The sequence below is a fragment of the Phaseolus vulgaris genome, chromosome 3 (genome assembly GCF_051622355.1).
Source record: "Phaseolus vulgaris cultivar YP4 chromosome 3, ASM5162235v1, whole genome shotgun sequence".
NCBI classification, from domain to species: domain Eukaryota; kingdom Viridiplantae; phylum Streptophyta; class Magnoliopsida; order Fabales; family Fabaceae; genus Phaseolus; species Phaseolus vulgaris.
Window position 1 is genome coordinate 32,335,021 of NC_143500.1, and position 27,994 is coordinate 32,363,014.

Genomic DNA, 27,994 nt, shown 5'->3' on the forward strand with positions numbered 1-27,994 from the left:
ATATTGATGTTTGATAGTAGGAAATATAAGGGTTTAATTTGGAAATTTCAAGAACAAAAAGTAAAAAAAAAATTTATTGAATTTCTAAAAAAAAAAAAAAATGCAGGTTGCCCAATAAACCCGCGGGTTGGCCCTTATGTCGGGCGGGGCATAGAATCTAGTCCACATTCATTATGCGGGACAAGCCAACCCGACCCGCATTTTACAGGCCAAGTGCGGGGTAGGCCGACCCGCTTCGCCATCCCTAATCGATTTCACATTGATAAAAATGTCATAAATAAAATGTAAAATATTGGTGCATCTAAGAGAGACATGAGATCAAGTAATGCAAAATTATCATAGACGCCTATAAAGAATTTGAAGTTTGTTTTTCATTACTTATATTATTTGAATATGTGATCCATTTACAAAACACAAAAAATAACAAAATTGCGGCTGAAATTCGATGAAAGATAATTATTTTATAACATTATCCAATTTTTCATATACCGTGATACTTGTGATACTTTTCTTTCATTAAGTATTTTTTAAATTTAAATAAGATTATTTAAAAAAATATTTTTTTAAAATATAAATAAAATAAAATATAAATTATTAAAGATGAAACTTTTTAGTTGGAAGACCAAAATACACATCACCTCCAAAAGACTAAAACCATATTTAAGTCTTCATTAAATTCTTCCAAAAAAAAATCATTTTACTCAATTAAATTCAGATAAAAAGATTTGAGTATATAATTATTTACTATATCTTTAACATCACTAATTATTTACTATATCTTTTAACATCACGTCTACTCCTTGAGATATAAAAGTAACATGTAACAAAACTAAAAAAGAAAACTTAATTGGTGAACCTAAAGAAAAAAATATCCCCAACTTGAAAAATTAAAGACATACTTATATTTTAATATAAATAGTTTCATTTAGATGTCATTGTAATTAAAATAAAATAATGTTTTTGATTGCTCCATATATGACTTGGAGATATATATATATATATATATATATATATATATATATATATATAATCGTTGCAAATTTTTGTATATTTTATTTAAATTAAATTATGACACCTGATTAGAAATTATTATTATTATCTTAGTTTATAATTTTTAACGTGATAAATTAATAAATTTATTCTTATAAAATTAAAACATAACCACCGTATTTCTATTATAAAAATCAAATTGCTTAATTATCCTAGAGCGTTATCTTAAATCTTAAATAAGAGGTGAGAATTGATTGTCTTTGCTTAGTGTTTTTTCTCTAAACTTATCCATCTACTTATTATCTACAATCATTGTCCTTTACATGAAATTGTCACCAGCTCTTTTTCTGAAATTTTAATTTATGGGAAAATTAATAATTTGAGAAAATGATGTTATATAACTTTAATAATGTTATTGTAAATTTTAAAATATGATATAGTAATATAATTATTAATGACTATCAATATTCAGTCTTAATATAGTGTGTACAGAAATTGTGATTGTAATAAGAAAGCATTTTATATTCTTGCTTAGTCGATCGCGAGAGGAAGTTAAATACTAACTTTTGAGAAGCATTAACAATTTTTGAAATATGGTTCCAAAAAATGGAAGATACATTCAGATATCGTATTCCGTCATGCAAAGCAGACGTAATATGAAGATATGAAACTTGAAAAGGGCATGATGAGGGCAAGTAGGATCCTCCTATCCTATCTTAGCTGTGTGATTTTGTATATGTACAACAAAAGCTATTACATTCAATATAATACAAGAACTATTGGATATTATATTTGAACAAAAAATGGGAGACACGGGCCTTCTACAGGATTCATAGATATTGAACCAATTCCCTCCAACTAACCGTAACTGTTATCATCGGGTAGGTATATGGTTCCAGAAAGCAGCATTATAATCTCAATGCTGATACGGTGGTGAGACAAATGGAAAAAAAGTGATACCATTTAAACTGAAGGGCAACTGGGGTTCATCTTGACCAAGTACGCTGATAGAATTCAATAGAGCACAGGACTGTTGAAAGTGATGAACAATGATGGTCCTAGTGACGGGCACTGCTTCCGAAAGTTGAGGAGAGAGGGGTTGATCCAGGCATCTGTTGGGGGGATAGATCAGTACTAGAGGCATCAAAATGGGGTGAATATGGCTTTGTCACTTTATTTTTCTGAACTCCCTGAACAATGAGACAGTAATTTCACTCAGAAGTCAGCTTTAATATTGTGTGCATAAACATTGCGAACAAATAACTGATTTTTAAGCATGTTTTATGAGTTCGTTAGTTTTCCAACAGTTTAGGCTTGGTGGTCACTAGTGAAACAATTGCTTGAAGAACTAAAAAGTTTAAGGAAACTTATGAAATAAAACATACCTTTGATACTCCTGGGCCGTATGTGTTCAATGCATGCATAATAGAGGAGTAAGCTTGAAGAGCTTGACGGGTTTCAGAGATGCATTTTATAATGCGATGATTTTCTTTCATATCCAATGACCTAGACTGCAAATATAAAATGAGCCTTGAGGGGGGACCTTTCGGGTTGTCTTTTTTGCCATGAGTTAGTTCCATGGTACCAAGGTCATCCCACAGAATATCCCACAATATTGAGCATGGATCCCTTGCAGGGCTGAATTTCCTCTGAGCAATCATATTCGATGGTTGCTGGCAATGACAAACAAATATTGATAAGTAACAGTCGATTAAAGAAAATGAGGTTTTATTCATTGTTCTCAATCACGACTACATACTTGCAATAGTATGACTCTTGTATGCGTGACCATGAGAATTTTTCCTTTTGGAAGCATAAAGTGATCTTCATAAGCATCTGATAAGGCAAACTTTCCGCGAACTTTGAACAGATCAACCTGACCAAAAAATGAACCTGATTCGGCCAACTGCAATATCACCTTCAAGACAGAAGTATTGCAATAGTCAAGAGTAGGAAAAGGACATGAGGTAATTTCATTGATAGGACTATTTACTAGTGCAGTATAATCAGTAAATTACAAAGTAAAATATTTTCATAACATGGCCATCCACATAATTAAGGATAACAGCTAATGAAGCTCAAAATAGGTAATTGAAAAATTTTAGGTTTTGTCACTACGTTAATAGTGAGTTAATAAATTTAGTTGAAAGATAGGTGAAAAATTATGTCAGGGAAGGTGATAGTTTAACAAGAAATACAAGGGGTGGGGACTACAAAAGTCTGACATTATAGTTACTCTCTAATGTCAGAAATGGTCAATAAAATAAGTAAGACTTGTTGAACCCTGAAACTCTTTAATGAACATACTACTTGAAAGAAGGATCCTCAATTGCATTAATACAATTCCAGCTTTTGCCTTTTAGCCTATAAACACAGTATCTGTCAAAATGTTGCATAATTTAGAATTAAATTGTATATAATTCGAACATTTGTTTCTTCAAAAGTGACAGAAGGCAATATCTCTACTTTAATCTACTCATCATGGGTCTAAACCACTGTGTCTTTTGAATTTCAATTAGAACTAACTTTCTTTGTATCAAACATATATCGTTTACAATATTTTACGATTAAATCTCAAATGTTAAAATAACAGATGAACTTCAGATCTGCCATAGCAAGCGGAACCCATGTTACCTGTCCTTGAGCTTTGTACTCATCATATAGTTGAAGCAAATTATCACCACTTATAACTCGAGGCAGTCTCCTCCGGAGAAGTTGTTCATCTGATGTTATAGCAGACGCAATTTTCATTCTCATAGCATTAGCACCTTCTGTTGTTTTTGACAGAAGATCCAAAACTCCACTCATTGGCTGTGCAGCTGCACCAATAATTCCCTTCCCAACACCCTGAACAAAACCCTCGACGCCAGAAGATTTTGCTCCTTCCAGAGGCTTTGTTAAAATACCAGTTACCCCTCTGAATAAACCTTTAGCAAATGCTCCACCACCCTCTCTTATAACATCACCAAAATCCTCGACACCTTTGTTTTCCTGCACACAGTTATATTAAAAGCAGGTGTTTGCATTATATTATATTAAATGTCTAACACATTAAGCATTAGAAACAAGGTAAAAATTGCACAGGAGAATGTCCAATCAAACCTGTCTCTGTCGACTTTGAATGAATTTTTTATCCATAGACAATGCAGCTACACCTTTACTCATGTGTCCAAGTGCACTACTTGCATTGCCCAATATATCCACACCCGAGAGAAGCTGAAGTGGTTGGCCCAGAAGATCCTTTCGGACATTTGAGATAGCCATGCTAATCATAGAACTCTGCCTCATGCATACGTTCTCATTAAACCTCTGGTTTATCCTAACCTGGTTAATGAATAAACATTCATTGTTAGCATTATTTCACCTTGTTCCCATATCCAAAAAGTGAATAAACATTCATTGTTAGCATTATTTCACCTTGTTCCCATATCCTAAAAGAGGATAAACATTTCTGAGATATTATAACATGTTGGAGATCACACACACTAAAGATTAGGACATTTCATAGTTCATAAGTGAGTACAAACCTCACCTTATAAGCCGGTTTTATAAGATTGAGTTAGGCTTAGAGTTCACTTCTTAATACGGTATCAGAACCATTTAGAGTCTATTCTAGCGAGTGTTTATTGGGCTTATCAGGTCACCCGCTATCGGACTATTATCGAACCACCCATAATATATGGTCCCACACACGAGTTGGTAGCCTCCGCGTGAGGTGTGCATGTGTTAGAGATCCCACACCGACTAAAGATTAAGACATTTCATAATTTATAAGTGGGAGCAAACCTCACCTTATAAGCCGATTTTATGAGGTTGAGTCAAGCTTAAAGTCCACTTCTTAATATAATACAATTAGTTAAACATTGCTAAAGTGATAAAAAATATTTGGGATATTATTATGTATCATAATTTATGAGATTATTTACCATTTCTTTTTATTGCAGAATTGGTGTTTAGGGATTCATACTTAATATAGGAATTGGCTCTTTTTTCTTTCCTTTTTTACCCTTTTTTATACTAGTTCAATCATTCAAATAATATATGAAGAAAGTCTTGTGATCCTACATCTATGCTTCATCTTTACTTGTACAAAGAAGATAATATTTTATGAACCTAGTAGTCAGTTGTCATTCTGTAGGTGAAATTTAATCACTTTGTGAAACTTACACAATGTACTCCTAGTTTGAAAACAAATGAGACATAAGATTGACAACTTGCGTTCAGCAAGTACAACAGATTTTGAAGTGGTTCACCAATTAAGGTAACTTACAGAAAGAAATTAACATACTTACAGGCATATTTTCTGTATTACCCAATGCAGTCATTAAGGATGCCCAGAACCCAAGAACACCCCTTGGTCTTTGACTTGGTGACATAGCCATTGACACTTTGAATCGAACTTCCGAAATATTAAGTACACTGTAATTCAATATAATGTCATATGCAGTTTCAAGCAAACCGTACAAATATAACAAGACATTTCAAAGAGTCTTACATACCCAATTTGAATGATTGGATCAACTGATGCAGCGGTAGTTTGAGAATCATACAGCCTACTGAGCTTCACCTGCTGGATCATTTCATGAAGGCGCCAAATAATAGGTTCATGAATGTTTATCAGAAAGGCAGCAGAACTTTCTGGCCCCTGCGTGAAAGAAACCATGATTAAAATAAAACAGTGTCATAATTTATAAACTTAAAACATTGCCATTTTATTTTTCAGAATAGTAAATATAACATCGTGTGATGCTCACATGAAGACCAATATACGGATAGACACAAAGATCCAGTGATCCATTTGACTGCATTGTAATGGAGCACTTCAGGATATAGTCAGTTTCTGATACAACTCTCTGTGGCCTGAAGAGAACTGGCATTGGAGTTAATGGCAGCTGGTTGTCCAGTTGTAGCCCACACATTCTGACTTTGAATCTGGAATAGGATTCAAATTGTATTTCAAAATCAAATGATTGTACATACAGGAAACCTAAACAGAAATAAACCTTCTAAAGTTAATTTAAATCTTTTATGCAAATGATCAAGTTGTCTTGGTTGACTAGATAGTTAGATCTACCAAGACACATGAGAAAATAACTAATGGAAGATAAATGACCATGATGCAAGATCTAGCCAAATTCAAAGATTGCAAATCTTACCGACTAATTCCTGAGCCCAGACCAGTTGAATATGCCAGCACAAGATTCTGAATAGAGAGATACATAATTTCCTCAGGTGTATGGTCAACAATAGATATCCCAAGCTCAGCAAGATCAACATTGATGTGGAATTCACAATCTGTAATTGACATTAGTTGTTGCTTTTGAGAATCATTCATTGATGATAAATGTCTTCTTGGAGCTCCTGTAGGTTCATTTTCTGGCAACCAATCACTTATCTTAACAACATTTGATTTTTCATCCTTTACTATTGTAACACGCAAGGCTCTAGTTGATCCATCTTTTACATTGACAGCTTGGTGATCAGAAATTTCATCAATATCATACTTTAGGGATTTCGCTGGGTCAGTTCCATCTACCAAGAGTTCCAGTAAATGTCTTCTACCCAGATCTTCCCATAGAAACGAAGCAGCAGAATGTGGAAAAAGCAGCTGCCAGGAATCACTAATACCTTCAACTTGACGAAAACGAATGGGCAAGAACATGGAGCAATTTTCAATCCTGTGAACATAAATGCACTTAGAAATCATTAAAAAGCTAAATAACAAACACAATGCTGTGAAGTGTGTCATGAACGAGTCCATAAAACTTTTGGTCTTGACTCTGAACAAAATCAAGATCATGACAATATAAATAGATGAAGAAATGGGGAATCCACTCTACTTCAGATGTTAATAAAACATAGTAGGTTTGATTTCAGCTAAAAACCAAAAGACATTTAAATGAGGTAGGAAACATAGGACTTTCCAATATAATACATGAATACAAGTGAATTCCTATATTTCCCTTCCTCAATATAGAAAAAAGAACAGACAGTATTATGATGGTTCAAAGGGAAGAAACTAAGAACAAAAACCTATAAGGACTTGAGAGTGAATCTGGACGGAAAACAACTTCAAAGCGTGATCTCTTGGCACCACTTCTTACTGCTACCCTTATTTGCATTGGTTCATCTCCAACATCTTTTTTCAAGCTAATGCGCATTACACCTTCGTAGCTTACACTAAATGGTGTACTCCATTGGTAGCCATCAATCCGCAACTGAATCAATATAGGATTCTTTATTAGGATATAGAAAATAATACAAATATGTAATGTAAGTTTGACATATATTTTGAAAATTGATAAAACATACTTTCAAAAGTTCAACTCTGGCTGATAACTTCCAACCAAAAGGCTTTGGAGGATCAGTGGGATGGATCCATACAGCTGACTGAGTATCACATTGCTGCAGGCAGATACTACATCCAAACCTATTAATGAACATTGTGTGTGGCTGGAAATGAACAACCTGGACATTAAATAGCTTAATAGTTAATTATAGCTCAACTTTAGGAATAATCAGTCATATATTAACTTGAATGAGAGAATAGTTTTTATTGAATTGATTATTTGAGACAGTACATCTACATCTGTATATTGAGAAATCTAACCCTAAAGTAATGATTACAAAGATTTCTAAAATCTTCTAACATATCCTAACAAGACACTTGTAATTAGTTACAATATTCTACCATAGCTTATCAGTCAAGACTCCTATTAAGTTGATGAGTGATATCTATCATTCCTAGCTTGCATGTGAGATCATGAAATTGTTCAGTGAGAAGAACTTCAATAAATAGATTTGCTAACTAAAGCCTAGATGGGACATAAGAAGGATGATATTGCCACTATCTAGTTTTTCTTTAATAAAGTATCAATCTATCTCTATGTTCTTGGTCCAATCATACTAAATTGAATTGTGAACAACACTAATAGCTGATTTATTGTCACAATAAAGAGTCATAGACTCTTCACAATCACTTTAAACCATTTAGAATAATTTTCAACCTTAACAACTCACACACACACCCCATGTGCCATAGCTCAGAATTATCTACACTAGACGTTGCAACAACATTTTGTTTTTTACTTCTCCAAGTCACCAAATTTCCAAGAACATGCAATATCTTGAGGTGGATCTCCTATTTGTGACAAACCTTGCATAATTCGCATTAATATACACATCCATTCTTAATTTTTCATTTCTCTAGAACAATAATCCCCTTCTTGGACTTATCTTCAAATATTGAAGGATTCTTGTTGAAATATGGGTGTAAATGTTGCACATTTATTGTACAATAAATATAGATTTGTTTGCAAGAAATTCTTAAAATTAAGGATTGGCATTAGGAGTTTATTTGGTAGATTTTCTCCTGATTTAGAGTCTTTATGTCTAAAGATTTATTTCTTTAGATATTATAAATATTGTTAGATATTTCTATTTATGTAATGGACTTAGTCCATATGTTTCTTTTCTTATATAAACATGACTTTATGTGTTCAATATACACAAGGGATTTATCCTATTTTTTCTTTTCCTTTAATATGGTATCTAAAGCTAGGGTTAGGGTTCAATTTTTATTGGTGAACCCACAGTTCACTAGAATTTTCCAGCCACCGCCGAAGCCGCCACTGCCGCCGCCTCGCCGGATCCTCCGTCGGAATCTTGCCGAAGCCGCTGCAAGAATCTCGCTGCAGCTGCCGCCGGAGATGCTGCCGGAACCGCTGCTGCCGCCAATTGACCAGTGATTGGATTTGTCCTTATCATCTATGGCTTCTTCCGTTCCTTCCTCCGCTGCCATTATGCCTGATCTGTCTATCTATATTAATTATGTCAACGTCCTTTTGTCCATTGACAAATTGGATGGAACCAATTATGACACTTGGGCCTCAGATATTAAATTATGGCTTAAGAGTCAAGGTTATGTTGATCATCTTACCCGTCCCAATGTTACTGAAAATGAGATTTGCCGTAGGTCGAAAATTGATGCTCAATTATGCATTGTTATCAAATCTACCATTCACTCATCTTTAAAACAAATTTTTCATACCTATGAGACATGTTCAGAAGGTTGGGAACAAGCAAAATTATTATACACCAATGATACTTAATGTCTTTATGGTGTGTCAAATTCTCCTCAAAGTTGTTGCTCCCAATCGTTTTGATGGTACAATGGCGGAATATCTAGGTAAACTTCATGCTCTTCTTCATGATTTTAATGAGTTATTACCTCCTATCCCTACTCTTTCTCAAGAACTAGAACAAAGATCCAACTTCTTCATGTTATTGGGTTTACATGGCCTTCCTAATGATTACTCTCATGTTCGTGATCAAATTTTGGGATCTCTTACCGTGCCCAATTTTACTTTTACTTGTACCCTTCTGTGTGTGTCAGGTAAAGACACCACTGATATAACACCTCATGTTGATGACTATTCTGCTTTAGTCTTTCTGCATAATGTTCGTGCTCATCCTCACAAGTCAGGCAAAGCGCGTCACAAGTGTGACCATTGTGGCAAACTTGGCCACAAAATTGACAAATGTTATGCTTACATGGTCGTCCTCCTAAATCTGTTGCGGTTGCCCGAACTACTCCTGTGCAACCTTCTACTCATACTTCATCTTCATTTGATACCCTAAGTTAGCCTGTTATTTTCAATGAATATCTTAAATGGTATGAGGATCGTCAGAACCCTGGTTCCACTGCTTCTGTTGCACATTCAGGTAGATCTTTTGTTGGCCTCACTCACTCTACTTCCCTTGGCCCTTGGATTCTAGATTCAAGGGCTATAGATCACATTACTGGTAATAAATCTTTTTTTCTCTTCATAATGTACTACGAGTTATTTACCTTCGATTACCATGACCAACGGATAAAGGGTACCATCACCTGGTGTTGGTACTATTAATCTTTTTTCCTTCTTTATCTATTCATAATGTTCTTTATGCCTCTGATCTCCATTTAACTTATTATCAATTAGTTGTTTCACTTGTTCCCTTAATTGTGTTATTTCTTTTACCAAAGATTTTGTTTCTTTACAAGACTGGAGTTCGGGACGGATGATTGGCACCGAATGTGAGTCTCATGGACTTTATCAACTACAGATCTCTGCACATGTTGGTGCGATTATGGATTCTCCATCTCTCATTCATGCGGGTTGGGTCATCCTAGTCTTGCCAACATGCAACAACTTGTTCCAAATTTGTCTATTGTATCTAGTTTATCGTGTGAGTTGTGTTAGTTAAGGAAGCACATTCATAGTTCTTTTCCTAGTAGTGGCTCACAACGTGCTTCATCTCCTTTTGCCTTAGTTCACCCTGACATTTGAGAACCAAGTCGTATTAAGTCTAATTTAGGATTTCAGGATGATTATTCAAGATGTACTTAGGTGTTTCTAATGAAAAACCGTTATGAGTTGTTTTCTATATTTCAAAATATTTTACAATAAAATTAAAAATAAATTTGGAATTTTCATTCAAATTTTGAGCAGTGATAATGGACGTGAGTATATTTCTCATTCTTTTAAAAAATTTATGGCTTCTCATGGTATTCTTCATCAAACTTCATGTGCTTATACACCTCAACAAAATGGGGTAGCTGAGCACAAGAATAAACATCTTGTTGAAACAACTCGTACTATTTAATCCATGGGGAAGTTCCTCAGCGTTTTTGGGGTGATGCGCCATCTTCAGTTTTAGATGACAATATTCTTCATTCTATTTTAGGGTGTCTTTTTAGGGTTCACTAGATCACAAAAGGGATATAAATGTTTCTCACCTTCTCTAAACCGTAATTTTATTTCAGCAGATGTCACATTCAATGAATCTTCCCTTTACTTTAAGTCTTGTCCTTCTCCTTCTACGTCTTTATCTAATCAAGTTAATATTCCTCTTGTTGTGCCTAGTGCACCTAAAGATTCACCACTGCCACCAACTCTTCAGGTGTATAGTCGTCATCAAAACGTCTCAAGCTAGTGTCTGTGAAGCATTGGTAGCAATTATGGACACAAATTGATAGCAATAATATAAAAGGAGAAAAGAAAACAATTATCATATATGTGATGAATTACACCAGAGTCAGAGCCACAAACTAAAGTAAGGAGTATGCCACCAAAGCTATGTTACTAGTGGATTGACATGTTGCACACCATTTGTTAAAGTCTTCAAATGTTGTTAAAGGTTAATGTAGAAATAGCAATTGACTCAACAATATATTCTTGATATGGTGTGAACGAGGGAGTTTCATGTAGCTTTCAACACCTATCAAGTGTACGTTTAATGTGGTGACAATGTTCGTATTTTTGACAATATTTAGAAATACATAGAGAAAGCATCTAAATTTACTTGTTATGCAAAGGCAATTTTTTCCTTGAGGTCAAAGTATGTGTCTTCATGTTTATTTTCTGAGGGATAGGGAGGAATGTAGATGATGCAATAGTCATAGTAGAGTTTACTGGTGATTCCAAAATCTGATCATAGGTAGCAACATAGTTTTATGGGAAACCATTAAAGCAACCATAAAAGCCCAAGGTCGTAAAGAACATATAGTGGTTTTGAAGTTCCTTCTTCACATATTCAAATGGTGGAGGGAACTCATTGAAATCAGGCAAGGCAGCATGAAATCACCCAAGATAAGTGGACATAGGACCTCAAAACGTCAGCAAGAAGTGATAAGAGATCTTGACACACACCATACAAACGCTGTGTCATTAGGTACAGAATTAGGTTTGTGTGAGATGTGAATAGTGGATTTAATAACACGACAAAGTTGAACATCAATCTTTATTCATTGTTTTGATTTTCTGCAGGAAGAAAGTCAGCAATGATGGTGAGATGGGACTTGTAGCCTAACTCACGCAACCATAACTGTTAGACTCATCCTACTTCTTAATACTAGCAAAAATACAGCAAGGAAGGTTAAGTAATATAAAATTTCCTAAAATGCATCATGAACAATCACGATTCTAAAATTATGTAGGTTGGTCTTGAACCAAGTGATATGCAATAGGCATTGATAATAAGAATTTCCATAAGAATAAAGGGAGATAATCAAATGATTTTGATTTATTAACTTGTAAAGGCAAGGAACGATGTATACAGACTATAGACAACCTTTGTTCTGTCTGATGTCATGTTCAACAATGCTGAAAGCTTGTAGTAAGATCCATCAGAATCGAAAGTTTTGACATCAATACGTTCCTGTGAGAGTTTCAATGAACATTAAATACCAAGATATAATCCTGAGGAAATACTTATGCAAGTAAAAGAGATAGAGTAGTTGGTTAGCCCCTTTTTTAAAAAGCACCTTTTTTTCGAGTTCAAGCAGAGAAATGCCAGAGCTGTAAACTTCAGAAGACTGCATAGAAACAGAAATGCCCAGCCTAGGTGACAAATACGTATCTTTAGGAGAATGAAACATTGTACTTCCACTACGCCCAACATAATCATGTGGAGAAAGCATGCTCGGAAATGGATTGTTGTCTTCAATAACTTCAAGCACTTGCACGCTTCTTCTTGAGTTAGAATGCCTTCTATCTAATGAGCTTATGGGACTTTTCAAGGCAGTCTTGGCAGACTTAACTGCCCTAGAGAGTGAGACGGAATCCATCTCTGCATTTTCCAGAGGTTCTACCTCCACCACACGATATGCCAATGATAGAGAAGTATCGTTGACAATCCAATAAGGGACAAAAAGTCTTAATGTTTTTGGAGCAGCACTGGTCCCACCCATATCATGTTCAATGCTCACACGTAATTTCCTGCAAAATGATGATGAAGATAATCAAGGTTAAAATAAAGCTTATTCTAATTAAATAAAATGAAAATTGGCAGTGTTATTGAACAAAGAGTTTGTTAAAAAGAATAGCCAACAGTTGTTCACCATTGCATAACTCTTGGGATAAAATTGTAAGGAGGAATAATGCATTATTAGACTAAAATTTGCACAAGTGAAAGTATACCATTCCACTTTTAACTTTCTACCCGACACAACAAGCACATCATATAAACAAGAACATTCATTTCAAGAATACAAAGTGTGTAAACTCCTTAATGGAGTAAACTAGTTCTAGTAGAAAAATATAAAGGTACAAGAGTGATAAAATATACTGTTGGAGATACTATATCAACTAAACATACGATCAAATTATAGGATACATGTGATGTGCAAACATCCGCTAACAATTTTGGTTTGTAAGATTTAGTTAGATATGAACTCACTTTCTAAGAATCTATCATATTGAGATTTGTTGGCCACCTACTATCAAACCATTATCATATTTTTTGAAAATATCTAACCAACACTTGAGATGTCCCATCTTGGGCGAGAGGGGTTGTAATGAAAATTTCACATTGATTATAAATATAACCAAGTTATATTAATTAAGTGGGGTGTAACTTTATCTTACAAGCCAATTTGTATGGTTAAGTTACACAAGGGGAATTCTCCAATATGATTTATTGATTTTCCAAGTCCCCTAATGGTCTTAGATAATCCTCTTTAATATGGTTTGGTTGCTATTCGATTATTGTACAACAATTTGGTTTGATTTTTTGTGAAACCAAATACTTTGTCTTCTATCGCCACCATTCACCTAAGAAAAGCATTTATCCCACTGTATCTGTTAATGATATTTTCACTAGAGGCAGTGGCCAAAATGGAATTCTCAACCTCAAGTACAACCTATTAGTTCTAGACTAAAGACCTTGGAGAGCTTTGGTATTTTTAGGTATAGAAGTTCTGCAAAGGAACTATATTCTTAACATACTAGAAGAAATTGGCCAAGCAATATCAATCCAAGGATTGTAATGTCAAACTACTACCTAATCAGAGGGAGCCCTAATTACATCCTAGAAAGTGTTGGTTGGTAAACTAAACTATTACACAATCACTTGTACATATTCCTCTAAGGGTGAGCCAATTCTTGAGTTCTCTTTGCCAAGTATTTAGACTGTAGTGATTTAGATATTCAAGTATATTAAGAGTGCTCCAAACAAGGATCTTGTTTATGAAGACAGTGGACATGAGCATAGATACTTAGAACTGATTGGATTAGTTCACCTAATCATAGGTGATTCACTTATGGGCATTGAGTGCTGATTGGAAGAAATTATATATCTCAGTAAAAAGCAAAATGATATAGCAAGATCAAGCGCTAAGGTACATCTCTTTAGAATCTTGTGAATTTGTATGACAAACACAACTACTTAGAGAACTCAAGTTTGAAAGGGCTACACCAATGCTAGTAATTTATGATAATCAAACAAATTTACATATTGCTTGCAATCATGTATACTATGAGAGGATCAAACATGTAGAGTTAGGAGAAAACATTTTGTTAAGTTACAAAAGGATATTGAAATTTGTTGAAGACTCTACATTGACTAGGGATATGGTCAACTCATAATATATATGTAAAGTAAAAACTTCACCTTACAAGCCTGTTTTGTTAAGTTGAATCAAGCATAAACTCACTTACCAAGATGGTATCAAAGCATATTATTAGAAAAGAAAGAATAGGGTAAATCCCTTGTGTATATTGAACACATAGGGTTATGTTTATAAAATAGGGTTATGTTTATAAAGGAAAAGAAACATATGGGCTAAGCCCATTACATAAATATGAGATATCTAACAATATCTATAATATCTCATAATATCAAATAATATCTAATTATATCTAATAATATCTAACACATATCTTGACAAGGTTTGTTGGCCTATCATGCTACTTGCTATTAAGTCGTTGTTAAATATCTAATTCCATGCTCTAAATGTCCAATCCTTGGCATGGAAAAGAATGTTAGAGATCCCACATAAATAAGCCAAATTATAATATATAAGTGAATGCAAACCTCGCCTTATAAATCGAGTTTGTGAGGTTAAGATGGATTTAAAATCCACTTCCGGATAATATGATATTAGGGCATTCAAAACCTATCATAGTCATATATCTAATCCCACGCTCAAGATGTTCATTCCTTGGATGACAGGGGTATTGGAGATCTCACATTGGTTAAGAATATAATCAAATCATAATATGTAAATTGGGTGCAAATTGTTGAAAGTCAAGATGCAATTCTTTCTAGTTAATAGCATAATAGTCCAAGCAACATGATTTGATTGTGACTTGGCTCATTTGGCTTACGTCACGGGACAATTCATGCACCTTGCAACAATCTCTTTCTGAACAATTTTCCCACTAGGAATCCAACTTTACGATTGTGATTCGGCCTACCTGGCCTATGCCACAGGTTAATTATGCCTGCAACAATCTCCCCGTAAAGAATTGTCCCACTGGGAATCAAACTCTTGATCTTGGCTCTAATATCAAGTGTTGGATCGAATGCTAACCACTAGGCTAAAAACTAGCTAATAGTTAGGACGCAACCTTTTCTACTTAAGTATATAACACACAAAGCGCCACAATTCAATTATGACTTGGCCAACCTGGCCTAAGCCATGGGACAATTAATGTACCTTCTAACACAAACCTCATGTTAGAAGTCATTTTTGTGAGGTTGAGTTAGACACAAACCCATTTACTAAGATGGTATCAGAGAATTCAAAGCCTATCCTAGTCAAGTTTGTTGGGGTTGTTGTGCTACCCCTTACTGGACTCCTATTAGACCACCAACAAAAATCTAATCCCACGCTTGAGATGTTCATTCTTCAACTTGAACAAGTGTGTTAGAGATCCCATATCAAACAAGATTATGGCGAAATTGAATATAAAAGTGGGGTGCAAATCTTACCTTACAATTGGTTGTGAGATTGACTGATTATGGTATTAAAGCCTATTCTAGCTATGTTCGTTGGACCTATTGTACTACTTGACTGATTATGGTATTAAAGCCTATCCTCGCGATGTCCAGTCCTTGGTGTGAGATGCATGTTCCAATATAGATAAGAGATCCACCTTAGGATATTCTTGTTCATGGGTGGAAATTAAATGACTTGAAGAAGAAAAAATAAAATGTTGCTACAAGGTCTAGAGTAGAGACTGAATTCCAAGCTATGACACATAGGGTGTGTGAATTGTTACGTCTAAAAATTATTCTTAACGATCTTAAAGCGACATGTGAAAAGCCTATGGCTCTTTATTATGATAATAAATCAGCTACTAGCAATGCTATCAATATAGTTCAATATGATGGGACCAAGTACATAGAGTTAGCCCAAAACTTCATTAAAGAAAAATTAGATAATGGCCTAATCACCGCTTCTTATGTCCCATCTGGGCTTCGTTTATCTTATATGTTTACAAAAGGTCTTCCCATAGAACGATTTCATGATCTCACATGCAATCTATGAATGAGATTTCCATTCACTAGCTTGAGAGGGAGTGTTGAGTCAAGAGAAAATATTTGTTAAGCTACAAAAGGATATTGTAATTGTTGGTAATAGCATATTATTAGGATAAAAAGTATATCTTGATATCTCCATAGTAATTAGGAAAACTTATCTTTAGAATCTTTCTATTCATTTCAATAACTTTTTATTTCCTTTTTCAAAGGTTTTAATTGTTACAAATAGAGATGATGAGAATGTAATTGGTGTGATTGTTATCAATCAATAAAATAATTATTTTCTTACATAATTCATGTGTTATCACTACAAGTGTGCTCTTGACGGATAGAGATGCCTAAGTAGTGTTTCATTTATTCAATTCAATTCAATAAAATCTTTTTTCTCCAATATAGTTTGATTCTTCTCAAGTAAACAAATTAAGATTGACTGCTATTTTCATAAGGGAGAAAATCAAGTTAGGAGATATTGCCACAAGCCTCATCAAATTTGTGACCAAAAGAAACTTGGTACACATGATTTATATATTCTAGCTTAGGGAGTGTTGACAATCAAAATAATAATTTTGTTCACTATTATAGTAATGTAATATTTATTTTAGAGGAAACAAAATATTCTTTATTCATGCATAATAAATGTATGGAGTATATATAAACGTGTATCCGTCATGTATTCAGTCACATATTCAGTCGCACAGTACTCACTCCAAATTCTTGTGTTCTCTATTTTAACATATACATAGACAACGTTATGCTGGAGGACAAACAAATATTCATGTTTCTGTTTTCATTGCAAAAGAATATAACATACTTAACAAGTTATAGTCATATTGCTTTGATGATATGATAAATATACAACATAATGGGTGTATTTCAAGGAAAAATACTGATCAAAATATGAAAGCCAAAAACTTTATCCCTCGGAACATTATTGAAAGAAATGTTTGTATAGAATTTAATACACCACAATTGCAAATCACTTAAAATAAAATTTATGCTACTTACTTTGAATGAAAAACAGATTGCATACCTTTTACTTTGCCTGTGAATCATCCAGAAAGATGAAACGTGATTCGAGAAAGAAGGATCGAGCACTAGAATTGGGTCCTGAGCAAATGAATAGAGTAAAGAAGTCTAACCATATGAGCTAAATTGCAAAACACAGACAATTTAAGACACTTTCTTCAAAATAAAAGTTATCACCTTTTCCATGACCCAGCCATCCTGCACACTCAAAGTAATATACAGAAGTTTCTGAATATCTGCTGAATAGATATGTACACTATGACGAGAAGATACGGTACCACGATGTCGCTCAATACAATTTCCTTCCTTTATTTTTTCTGAGATTGAAAATTCAACAGGACAAGGTAGCCGGTTCTCCAATTTCAAAGGAGAGCTGATAGATATTCTCCAATCATATACAGGTACATTTAATTCAGTATTGAGAACTGAGGCATCTGTACACACACTAAACCACAATTGTTTACTTCCACTATTAGGATTACAGCACAGAAGTATATCTTTTTTCTCAATCTCATTAAGCTTCAAAGAACAATTGGGTGTTACAGAAGGTAATCTAGAACTTGGATCTAATAGTTGATCTTTGCTATATATATAACTTGAACCAACAGCAATAGCACAACCCCATGAGTATGAGGGCTGAGAATTATCAAATTTAGGTCGAACTTGCAAACATTGGTCAGAGTCCTTGGATGTACTTCTCCATGATAAAACAGCAGAAGCACCAGGGTGCACAGTGCTTGCTCCACTCTGCAAGCACTCTGTACCTTGGTCAGAAAAAGAATGTCTAGTACGAATCCAACGTCTTCGACGCACAACATCAGAGGCTGATTTGGTTGAAAACTGTGAAGAAGTAGGAGGCCATCTTAAGCTTATAATGTCAGGCCCATATGCCCAGCCTTCCTTGTCAACGTATTGAGACTTATCTATGGACCAACCTGAGGACCATTTCCACCCTGGAGGAAGTGGAGGTTCAAAGAAATCCTTCAAAATGATACAAGTGAGTTAGGACAATAATCATAATGACAGTATCTTACTTGGGCGAGTTAACTAGGGATGACAGAAATATATAAATATACCGACCTTAGATGAGTTTGAGAAGTCCCTCGTGCTCCAATGTCCAGGATTATCATTGTGCACACCTGGCCAATTGTTACCCCAACCAGTTGACGGCTGGTAATACTGATTTTGAAAGACTTCTTCAGTTACAGTATTAGAACTGTTTACTCCAAGTGAGGGACCAGTACTATGAGATGCATGGCTTGTCATAATATTCAAAATAACATCTGAATCATTCACTACTGTAACAAGACCCCTGAAAATTACATGCTTCTTTCCATTTTTCATCACAACTTCCATACCAATATATTGCTTCTGTAATGATACTGGAGTCACTGAAAGTGGAAGCAGGGCTCGTATACTCACCCACTCACTCTCTAGGCTGAGCCCCAACCAAAAACCTATGTCTCTATCACCATCGTTCTCACTTTCCATATCATTTTGAAGGTTAGCAATTTTGTTTCTTTCAAAATAAGAGGTTGAAGCAAAGAGGCATCCATCATGCATGGCTTCAACATTTTGCTCAACCTGAATAAGTGAAAGAGGATATAAGTAAATAGAAAATTCTAGACATTTGATGATTTAAATTATAGAAACTGACCAATCTACTAAGTGGATATGTTCTAATACTCTGGGCATCATTTGGTGGTTGAAACATTCTCACGGAAGCAACCTTCTTTAGAGTATTTGCACCATGTCCGACAGAAAAGGATAGTGCACCCACAACTTCCCCTGCATGTTGACTACATTATTTTTGGGAAAAAGCAACTGAGTTGGAAGAAAATATATAATTCCAAATAATAAATGAGAACTAATAGTTGAAATTGAAAGAAAACATACATTGATTTAATTGATTAAATTACTCCAATGGATTCAATCAATAGCATTAGACTTTGTACAAACAAAGTCAACAGGACATCCATGATATGTATAAAGTCTCACAGAACAAGTCATCAAAGAATTACCTTTCCCAGCTTTTGCTGCGAGATTTGTAACTTCTATTTCCAACTTAGCAGGGGCCTGTAATGAATTTCTCAATGTAACAGTAAATGCGGTGAATGCCTACATAGTTTAAATTGATGAATGCAGACACCTTATGTGCTCACACACATATATACATAGGGTGATGTTGGGTAGGCGAAAATGTGGACTGAATAAACATTTCAAAAACTCCAAGGGATGACCATGCTACAGCTTGTGTTAATACTAAAGCAGGTATGAAGTATAGAATTAAATGAACACAATCTTTGATGCAAGAATTAATAAAATAGAGAAACCCCAGCTGGATGTAAAATGACAATGTAGATATATGAAAATAAGTGTTGCCTAATAAAAATAACATTTCTAAAGTAATGGCGTTATTTTCTAGTAGGCCAAACTTTCAGCTCAAGATCTTCCTATAAAATTTTCAGTTAATGAGCAAATTGGAATAAAAAGTGAAGCAAAATTATAAAACCAATCAATTAACAATGCAGTACCTTTCGGGGGACTTCAAATATGAAAAGTTCGTTCCACTTTACTCTACCTTCAACCTGATCTTTAATTCTTGATAGAACAGGCTTCACACACTTAGTTCTTGCACTCTGGGGAAAAAGCTTTTGCTGTTCTGATGCCTGGCTGTCAACAAGAAGACGCAAAGCACAGAAGAAGTTGTGGCTGTTACCATCATCAATGATAGGTAAGCCCTACAAAATATGAAATGAATTGAATTCAATGTTCTGGGTAGGGAGGAAAATCAGGAAGGAGATTGGCATTATGTATAAACCATTTTCAACTTATTATAACCTTGGCTTCAAGTATCTGCACGGCAACATAATAACGTGCTTCCCTAGATTCATTTGCTACATTTAACCTATTTGAAAACCTTGGAGGTGGAATCCAGACAGAAGCACAATTGCCATGTTCCAGCTTGTCAACTGTATCTACATCATGCTCAACTTTTTTGACAAAGATATCACACCCAAGTTTATTTTCAACTACCACAGTCTGCAAGTCATCCTCATCTAGTGCAGAAAAAGTAGTATTTTCTCCTTTGCCTTGTTGACCACCAACCTCCTGCAAATCCAAACAGCAAGGTTAAGAATTGCGAGCTTAAAAGGATAAAAGGGATTCTGAATTTTACCGCATTTAGCTTCGATGTTTTCTCTTCTAGCTCTAACTGTTGTCTCCATGAAAGAATGCTTCCTACAAAGGATTCAAGATTTGCTGCACTAACATTTACATTCAAGATACTGGTAGCAGAAATTCGAACTCTCTTCCCAACTCCTGATGGTGATTGTGCATTGGTATCAAAAGTTTCAAACCTAAACAAGTTATAAAGTAAGCATCTAATTAATGGAATATTCTCAACAGGATTGACTCATGCTAAAAACAAGAAGATATTAGGCAATCAATATCAATATGTAACTAAAATATTGTACGAAGAAAATTAAATAATGTTAATTACTTGAATATTCCATCAAATGGTTCCACAACAGGCTCCCATGCCTCTAAATGGGCATTGAAGGTTGATGCAACAATTGAAGCAATCAGTACAGCGTTCATCCCATGTAGTCCTCCATGAGTTGCAAGCTTAATATTAGTAATTGTAGTGTCAAATAGGGGTCTCATCTGCAAGGGAAGTTGAATAATACATAATGATTATTCCCTACATAAAAATTATTGTTGGAGAAGAATATAGGGAAGAATGACAACTATTTTCACAATTCATAAGAGGTATAGAAAATAAACCATTCCACATAAGCTGTCCAAAATTGTCAAGGAAAAGTATCGCAGCTTTAGCTCGGCATTTATGTTTTCACGAGTCTTGGGCTTCACAGAATCACCAATTATGTATGCTAATCTGCTTGATGGCTTTTTTAGATCAGAACGAGCTAGAAATGTGCAAGCCTGCAGACACACAGTATGATAAGTACATTTTTTTTGTTTCACTTAGGAGGGGGAGAGGGTTGAAAATATGCTATGTAACAATAGCTCAATATGATCATAAGGTCCTGCTAAAATTTCTCTGCTTTTGCTTTCAAAATTAAGAGTTTCCTATTTTAATAAGTTTGTATAATAAATTAGGAATGTGGATGCTCCCCTAAGCTTTTTTCCATATCACGTGGATCAAATTAGCATCACCCAAATTGGGAAAAACACCAAATTCCACATGGAGTAGAGATAAAGCTAAATTAGTGAATATAACTTGAAGGTAACCCTTACCTTATAAATCAATTTTGTGAAATCCAGTTAGACTCAAATTTTAAGATGAGATAAAAAACTGTTCCATTTATATTGTTGGTTTACCTACTACAATAACCACGAGCCAAACTCAATAATGCTAGGTGTGGGAATTTAGACCCAAACCCAAATTCTAAGAATAACTGCCATTTCTTAATACCACACATAAATAGAGCCTTCAATAGAAAATAATTTTTTAGAGTAAGCCAAGTGAATTGGATGTCATGTTTAACCTGATTTTCTACTTTCCATATGCTCCAGCATTGAGGAGACTTTGAACTTGAAGATCTTGAAAGAGGGACCTCATGAATGTTTGCTTGGCTAACCAGATCCATCCTTGGACAGCAAAACAGATCCAACCGTGGAGGTTCATCTAATCTGGAGACAACACATCCTAGAGAAACATAACCAGGAGGAGCTATAGGGTACCAAAAGAAAACTTCATCAATCCCTTTCACTGCAATATGGGAAACTTTGGTAAATTGAACAGGTTTTGAAGAGATATCAGGACTGTCATTCTTGAAGATTATTCCTAGTGCAGGAGGTTCTAGGCTGAAGACAGGAGAAGAAAGAAAAAAATATTAGTCCCAACCAAAACATTGAAGTAGGCTGAGTAAATATAGATCATAGAAAGTTAGAAAAAGGCATAGAGGGCAACAGGTCTAACCCTTCAGTGATGCAATCACCCAAGACAGCATAACCATGACGTGCAATTGGTCGCCAAATGGAGACTGGACGGCGGAGGTCACTGCCTTTGTCCCACCATATCCTTTCAAAGTTAGGTGTAGACATATAGCAGTTAGTTGCTTTTGAAATGGACTTGAGAATATCCCATCCAGATGTATTCACACTTTTGCTTGTCTGTGCATTTTTATTTTCATGATCAGAAGGATAATCTGGCACGGGATTTATCAAGGGGGCTCGATTTGAATTCCAGACAAGCAGATGATTTAAGTCATAACATCTGTCTTTGGGAGGGCAACCAGTGGAAGAATGTGCAAAAAATGAACCAATAGCATTGTCAAAGCGCCATATGCTAAAGCCAGAAGTAAAGTGACTATTTAATGGTATATTCAATACGCAGTCTGTATACTTTGCTGATGTTACCAGATCAGAGCGTAAGCAATGAACAATGTGATTTGGGGGTGGTTCGTTCCCAACATGCACAACACAGCCTAGAGCTGTGTACCCAGAGGGTGCAATGGGCATCCAAAGAGAACAATCATTTCCATCAAGAGAATGATCTTCACTTCCACTACACCCTTGAATGTTGAGGAATGACCCAATAAGATGGAAATCAACTGGCTTCCTTACACGGCCATATGCGTTACTAACAGCCATTACTGCCTGTGAAGGAGGAATTGGCCTGAAAAGACATGGAAATGTAAAATTAACACAGTAAGGAATCTATGTAACTTAGGATGTGTCCTATCAAAAAAAGAGGAAAAGAAATCATAATTTACAACCAAATCTGCTGGCAAAATATTTAACGTAGAATACTAATAGAACACAACTATATTATCTGTTGTAATCCAAAATTGTTTTTGGCAATTCAAAGTAATCAAATTAAGAGCTCAGATGCAACAGATTCGGCGGTGCAGAATCTCTCTTTTCTCTCTCATTCTTATTTCACAAAGCATAGAGCGTACAACAATATCAAGAAAAGGACCATCTCAAACTATATTTCATGACATTTTCCTGATGTGATTTTGATGTTTGACCAAGTTGAAAACTTCCTAAAAGTATTACATCGGGAAAGTGAATTCCTGAAGATTAGAATGCAAAAGCAAGGTATAAATGGAAAAAAATAAAGAACCTTGAAGTTACACAATCTCCCAATACAACATAATTTGCAGGAGCTCGAGGCCTCCAAAAAGTTATATGACCAGTCTCTGCAAAAGAAAAAAATCAGCCAGGTTGATGAATTGATTACATAAAAATAAAAGAAAAATTGCAACCAGGAAATTCCATAATTAGGAATAAACCTTTCTCAGACACCCAAATTCGGTCGTAGTTGGTACATTGAACCAGAGGAATTGCATTTCCAAAACTTAATGCAGCAGATGCCTGACTTTGCAGATTTAGCACAAGAGAAAGAGCACTAAGTGAAAGATGTACACAGATGTCCGTTGATAGCAAAGATATATTTGTTTTGTCTTTCACAGATGTATATCCCCCTGAAATATCCACTGGATCTAGAATGGTAAGACCAGAACCAGCCTCAACACTGAAATCCTTCAACAGAGCTCTAATCCAAGTGTCTTTTTCCTTGGAGGCATACCTACTCAAATATATTAAAGAAACTAACAGGTCAAGTTCTAGTCCGAGAAATTCTTAGAGTTTTTTCTGAAAGAATCAATGCAAAAGAGAGAAATTGAACACAAAAAATGTTATGAGAAAGTTAGGAGATATAGTTTGGGAATTCTTGCGCAAAACAATTCCACCTGAAAAACATTAACAAAGTTTCATAATGTTCAGAAAGACTAATTAGCTAATGGTCTAACCCTGAACAGGCATTAGGTCTGTTTGAACAAACTTTATCGTAAACACTTCTAGGAGAAAAAAATAAAAAGAAAAACGAAAAGGCTAATTTTACCTTAGAGAGATTCTAATTTCAATTTTTCTCTAGATTTCTCTCTTAGAAGTACTTATGAAAAAGCACGTCCAAACAGGTCTGTGGTCACTTTGTTCCAAAACTGGAAATATTTCTAACAGGAATTCTAAAACCATAATTCTCTCAAGAAAATTTAATGCTGTATTCAATGAAACTCACATGAAACTTAGATCCAACTTTGCACGAACAAGCTTCTCGCCATAAGATGAATCATCAAGAAATGACTTAGTGCCATCATAGAAGGTAAATTCAGAAGAAACAACCTAACAACAAAGTACAATAGCCATCAGACAACAAAAGAATATGAAAATATCATCTCTTGGGGGGTGGGTAGGTTTAAAGTTAAACAAATATCTAAGTTCTTTTGGATTAAAGTTTGACAAATATATCTAAACAACATTACCTTGCATCAATAAAGCATTTTGGGAGCTATTATTCTGGGCTTGGATTATGATGAAATTAAGGGCTTGTTTGAAGAAACTTCTTCATAAAGACTTCTAAGAGAAAAAATAAAGTTTAAATAAATGAAATTGACTTCTCCATAAATAAAAATTAGTTTAAGCACAAACAAATTTGTACAAGCTGTCTCTTCTTATAGCTTTCCAAATACCCAATTTGAACGTGTACATAAGCTCATTTTTAAATTACAGAGAAGTCCATTTCCTTTTTTTCTCACTTTTTTTCTCCAGGAAGTCTTAGTGGACAAGCTTGTCCAAATAGACCCTACGCATGGATAATTATTGATTCAGTTCAACGCGGATTGATAGGTTAGACATGCTGAACCAAAAAACCAAAGCCAGTTTTTTTCAATTAAGAATGTTGGTAGGAATTTCATATACATTGTATTTTCTCTGTTTCTGAACATCTTCAACATGACTGAAGAACCAAGCAATGGAAAGAACCAAGCAAAATTGCGGCAACAAATGATGCAGTTGCCAAGGCTGTTTAGATTCTATTAGAATATACCAAATGATCTAGGCTGGTATCAAACAAATATCCTGGTAAGGACAAAAGTATACCATTATCAATGTACTAGGAGTTTGAGTATTATGAGGTGCCCAATGCTTGGTGGAGTTCCCCAAGTGCATGGGTACTTATTAATTGGTATAAGAGCTGGTAGTTGATAAGAATGAAACCATCAAGACATCCCCTCTTAGTATGGGATGCTCGATGGAGTATGTCAGTGTCTGGGCTTTATATTCCTCCAAAAACTATTGAAGTACAAAACCAATTTTCCCAACATAAAATAAAATTTCTGATCATAATTATCTTGTGAATCTTCTATATAAAAAGCAATGCATCTCTCTTGCCTCTCAAACCATATACACGGTCACACAACAACAAATTATGATGTCAAAAATATGTTTTCAAAGACGCAACAAAATCTGATAGACTGGCATAGAAAAAGGTGGTGATGTACAAAGGACAGAACCAAGAGAAAATACACAAAATGGCAGATTCTAAACATTTAGAGTCAATAGTAGAGTCAAGCTCCCCAAAGATTGAGAGAACCTAAGACAACAATACAACAACTAGGACAGGCAATCCAATCTTAGGGGTCAACAATAATTCCTTATCCAGAATCAAAGTACAGTCCTGAGCTGACTAGGGATAAGATATCACAAAAGGGATAAACCTGAATATCCTAACTACAAATAATAATTCTCTTGCCAATTACTCACCTTAATCTAAAATAATTATAATTACTTACTCCACAAATGAATCATCCCCTCATTCGGTTTTTTATTGTCATTTCAAAAAACTAGTTTTAGTCAAAAGAGAAAAGCAAATATTACAGAGTTTGATAAAAAAATTCAACTTAAGTACACTCATTCTAGTATCTAGATCAACTATGACCTGATGTTGCAGTAAAAGGGCTTTGGTGAGCAGGTGGTGTTACGATTTAATATACAAGTTCTGATCAATGAACTACCAAGCGACAAAAAATATGCAGGCAGTCCAAATACGCTAATGGTAATAACAAGAAGGAATGTAATGTCTTTTTGCATATGTGGCACTAAAAAGCTTTGTACATATTATTCATGGAAACATGAAATATCATACCTGGGTCTCAAAGGAAAAACTCTGAGATCCATTTGAACCACTTTCAGAATATGTAGAAGCGCTTGATAACTGATTCAAATTGTCAAGGCTTTTGTTATCATTAGATAGAAAATTGCCTGGATCTGCCATGTCAACACAATCTTCACTAGAGATTGAGTAGCTGCTATCATTACTGAGGTATGTATACTTCTGTAGAAGAGAACCATTCTGGTGAATAAACAAAAAACTGTGAGCTTCTAATAAGCAAGCAAAATAGGGAAAGGGCAGTAACCCAAATTCTACATTGAAGTGGCTACTGGACAGTGTAAGAACAAATAAATTGTGTGCGTATTCTTCTAGGTGTACATTTTACAAATTATTATAATTAGTATTAGTAACATTGAGGAAGCTTTGGATTCCTTCGAGAAAAAAAAAACTATAGAACTCTCAAGTAAACGAAGGAAATTAGAAATTAATTACAGACAGAGGAAGCATATTACCTCAATTTTTACATTAACAAATCGCAATTTTTTGCCATGTCCAATGACTATAATTGGTCTAAACTTTGTTATGCGAACTTCCTTTGCATCTGTTTCAACAGATAAACAAATAACCTTTCCACAACCATCATATGTATATTCATCAATGCCTACCCAATCAGCAATTAACTGTTTAGATGGGGAGAGGTGAACCACATCTTCTTTCTGCTTGTAAATTGATTCCATCAGCACTATGCTACTATTTTTGCTAATTGGATCATTCTTTGGATCCAGTTTCTCTTCTCTTCCAGTTAGTGCTCCCAAAGAAGGCACAAAAAACTCAGCCACAGCAAGAAGAAAATCTGGCACAACAAGGACTCGAGGTTGCTGCACACGAATTACATATGATTGGGACGATACCCGCCACCTGTAGTCAATCAAGAACATTGTTGAAATAGGCATATCATCAATTCCAACTTCACTGGTGGTCTTTCTAAAGCTACTCGGGTTAAACAAAAAGGGAACATTTCCAGTAACTGCTTGCTTGGAAGCATCAGCAGAAGATCCTAGCATCAGACGCATTTCAGGTTTTGTATCAGGGCGGACATCTAGTATAGAGAATTTGGGAATAGTCACAAAAAGGTCTGTCTCTGATAAAGAGGTCATACGATATGAAACCCATAGACCTTCCATCTGCAAAATACAGAATAACATAAAGCAGAAAGAGAGATGTGCATGTTCCATTCACACATATCAAGCTAAGTGCAAAAGGTGAAATGATTTAGCTAAAATAAAATCAAACTATTGAAGAAATGCCATGGAAATGAATTCAACTGTGTAGACATTTAACTCATTTTCTTAAAGTATGAACTCACAGCAATATGTGCCAATGGAGATTCCCCACCAGTGCCATTACAAAGCTCCAGCAGTGCATGGTTAACTGTAACAGCTATGATTGTAACTGTTCGTGACAACAGAAGTTGACTGTTCAGATTAACCTTATCAACCAGAAGCCTAATGGTATCCCTTGAACCAGATTTTCCACCACGAAAGCTAGCAGGAAGCCTTGGTTCTTCAGATAAATTCATGTATGTACAATCCAAAATCACCTTGTATTCTTTATCCGACATTATACCATGCAATAGATCCACCTGCTTACAAGCACAAAAAAATTAGAATTTGGTCCCTTTTTTGGGGTGAAATACAAGAACTTGAGCATAACAACTACTTGCAGTATGAAACTGATTTATGAGATACA

At 34.9% G+C, this 27,994-nt stretch overlaps 1 protein-coding gene across 1 annotated transcript in view; it reads right to left on the reverse strand.

The window, feature by feature from the left end:
- Nucleotides 1-1,554: 1,554 nt before the first annotated feature.
- Nucleotides 1,555-27,994, reverse strand: part of LOC137807056 (calcium-dependent lipid-binding family protein) — a 67,931-nt gene continuing 41,491 nt past the window's right edge. Inside the window, exons 33-63 of the mRNA XM_090300641.1 lie at nucleotides 27,612-27,887; nucleotides 26,758-27,429; nucleotides 26,279-26,485; nucleotides 24,374-24,477; nucleotides 23,586-23,881; nucleotides 23,417-23,492; nucleotides 22,268-22,966; nucleotides 21,834-22,152; nucleotides 21,109-21,267; nucleotides 20,825-20,988; nucleotides 20,501-20,681; nucleotides 20,164-20,433; nucleotides 19,857-20,063; nucleotides 19,344-19,398; nucleotides 18,980-19,110; nucleotides 18,403-18,906; nucleotides 17,500-18,303; nucleotides 17,327-17,403; nucleotides 12,296-12,749; nucleotides 12,103-12,189; nucleotides 7,303-7,458; nucleotides 7,024-7,208; nucleotides 6,147-6,668; nucleotides 5,745-5,922; nucleotides 5,490-5,635; nucleotides 5,283-5,409; nucleotides 4,093-4,314; nucleotides 3,625-3,981; nucleotides 2,750-2,908; nucleotides 2,376-2,663; nucleotides 1,555-2,180 (exon numbers count right to left, since the gene is read on the reverse strand). Of these exons, the coding sequence (XP_090156767.1) occupies nucleotides 2,049-2,180; nucleotides 2,376-2,663; nucleotides 2,750-2,908; nucleotides 3,625-3,981; nucleotides 4,093-4,314; nucleotides 5,283-5,409; nucleotides 5,490-5,635; nucleotides 5,745-5,922; nucleotides 6,147-6,668; nucleotides 7,024-7,208; nucleotides 7,303-7,458; nucleotides 12,103-12,189; nucleotides 12,296-12,749; nucleotides 17,327-17,403; nucleotides 17,500-18,303; nucleotides 18,403-18,906; nucleotides 18,980-19,110; nucleotides 19,344-19,398; nucleotides 19,857-20,063; nucleotides 20,164-20,433; nucleotides 20,501-20,681; nucleotides 20,825-20,988; nucleotides 21,109-21,267; nucleotides 21,834-22,152; nucleotides 22,268-22,966; nucleotides 23,417-23,492; nucleotides 23,586-23,881; nucleotides 24,374-24,477; nucleotides 26,279-26,485; nucleotides 26,758-27,429; nucleotides 27,612-27,887 (8,214 nt within the window). The 3' untranslated portion in view covers nucleotides 1,555-2,048. The remainder of the gene's footprint in view (nucleotides 2,181-2,375; nucleotides 2,664-2,749; nucleotides 2,909-3,624; nucleotides 3,982-4,092; nucleotides 4,315-5,282; nucleotides 5,410-5,489; nucleotides 5,636-5,744; nucleotides 5,923-6,146; nucleotides 6,669-7,023; nucleotides 7,209-7,302; nucleotides 7,459-12,102; nucleotides 12,190-12,295; nucleotides 12,750-17,326; nucleotides 17,404-17,499; nucleotides 18,304-18,402; nucleotides 18,907-18,979; nucleotides 19,111-19,343; nucleotides 19,399-19,856; nucleotides 20,064-20,163; nucleotides 20,434-20,500; nucleotides 20,682-20,824; nucleotides 20,989-21,108; nucleotides 21,268-21,833; nucleotides 22,153-22,267; nucleotides 22,967-23,416; nucleotides 23,493-23,585; nucleotides 23,882-24,373; nucleotides 24,478-26,278; nucleotides 26,486-26,757; nucleotides 27,430-27,611; nucleotides 27,888-27,994) is intronic.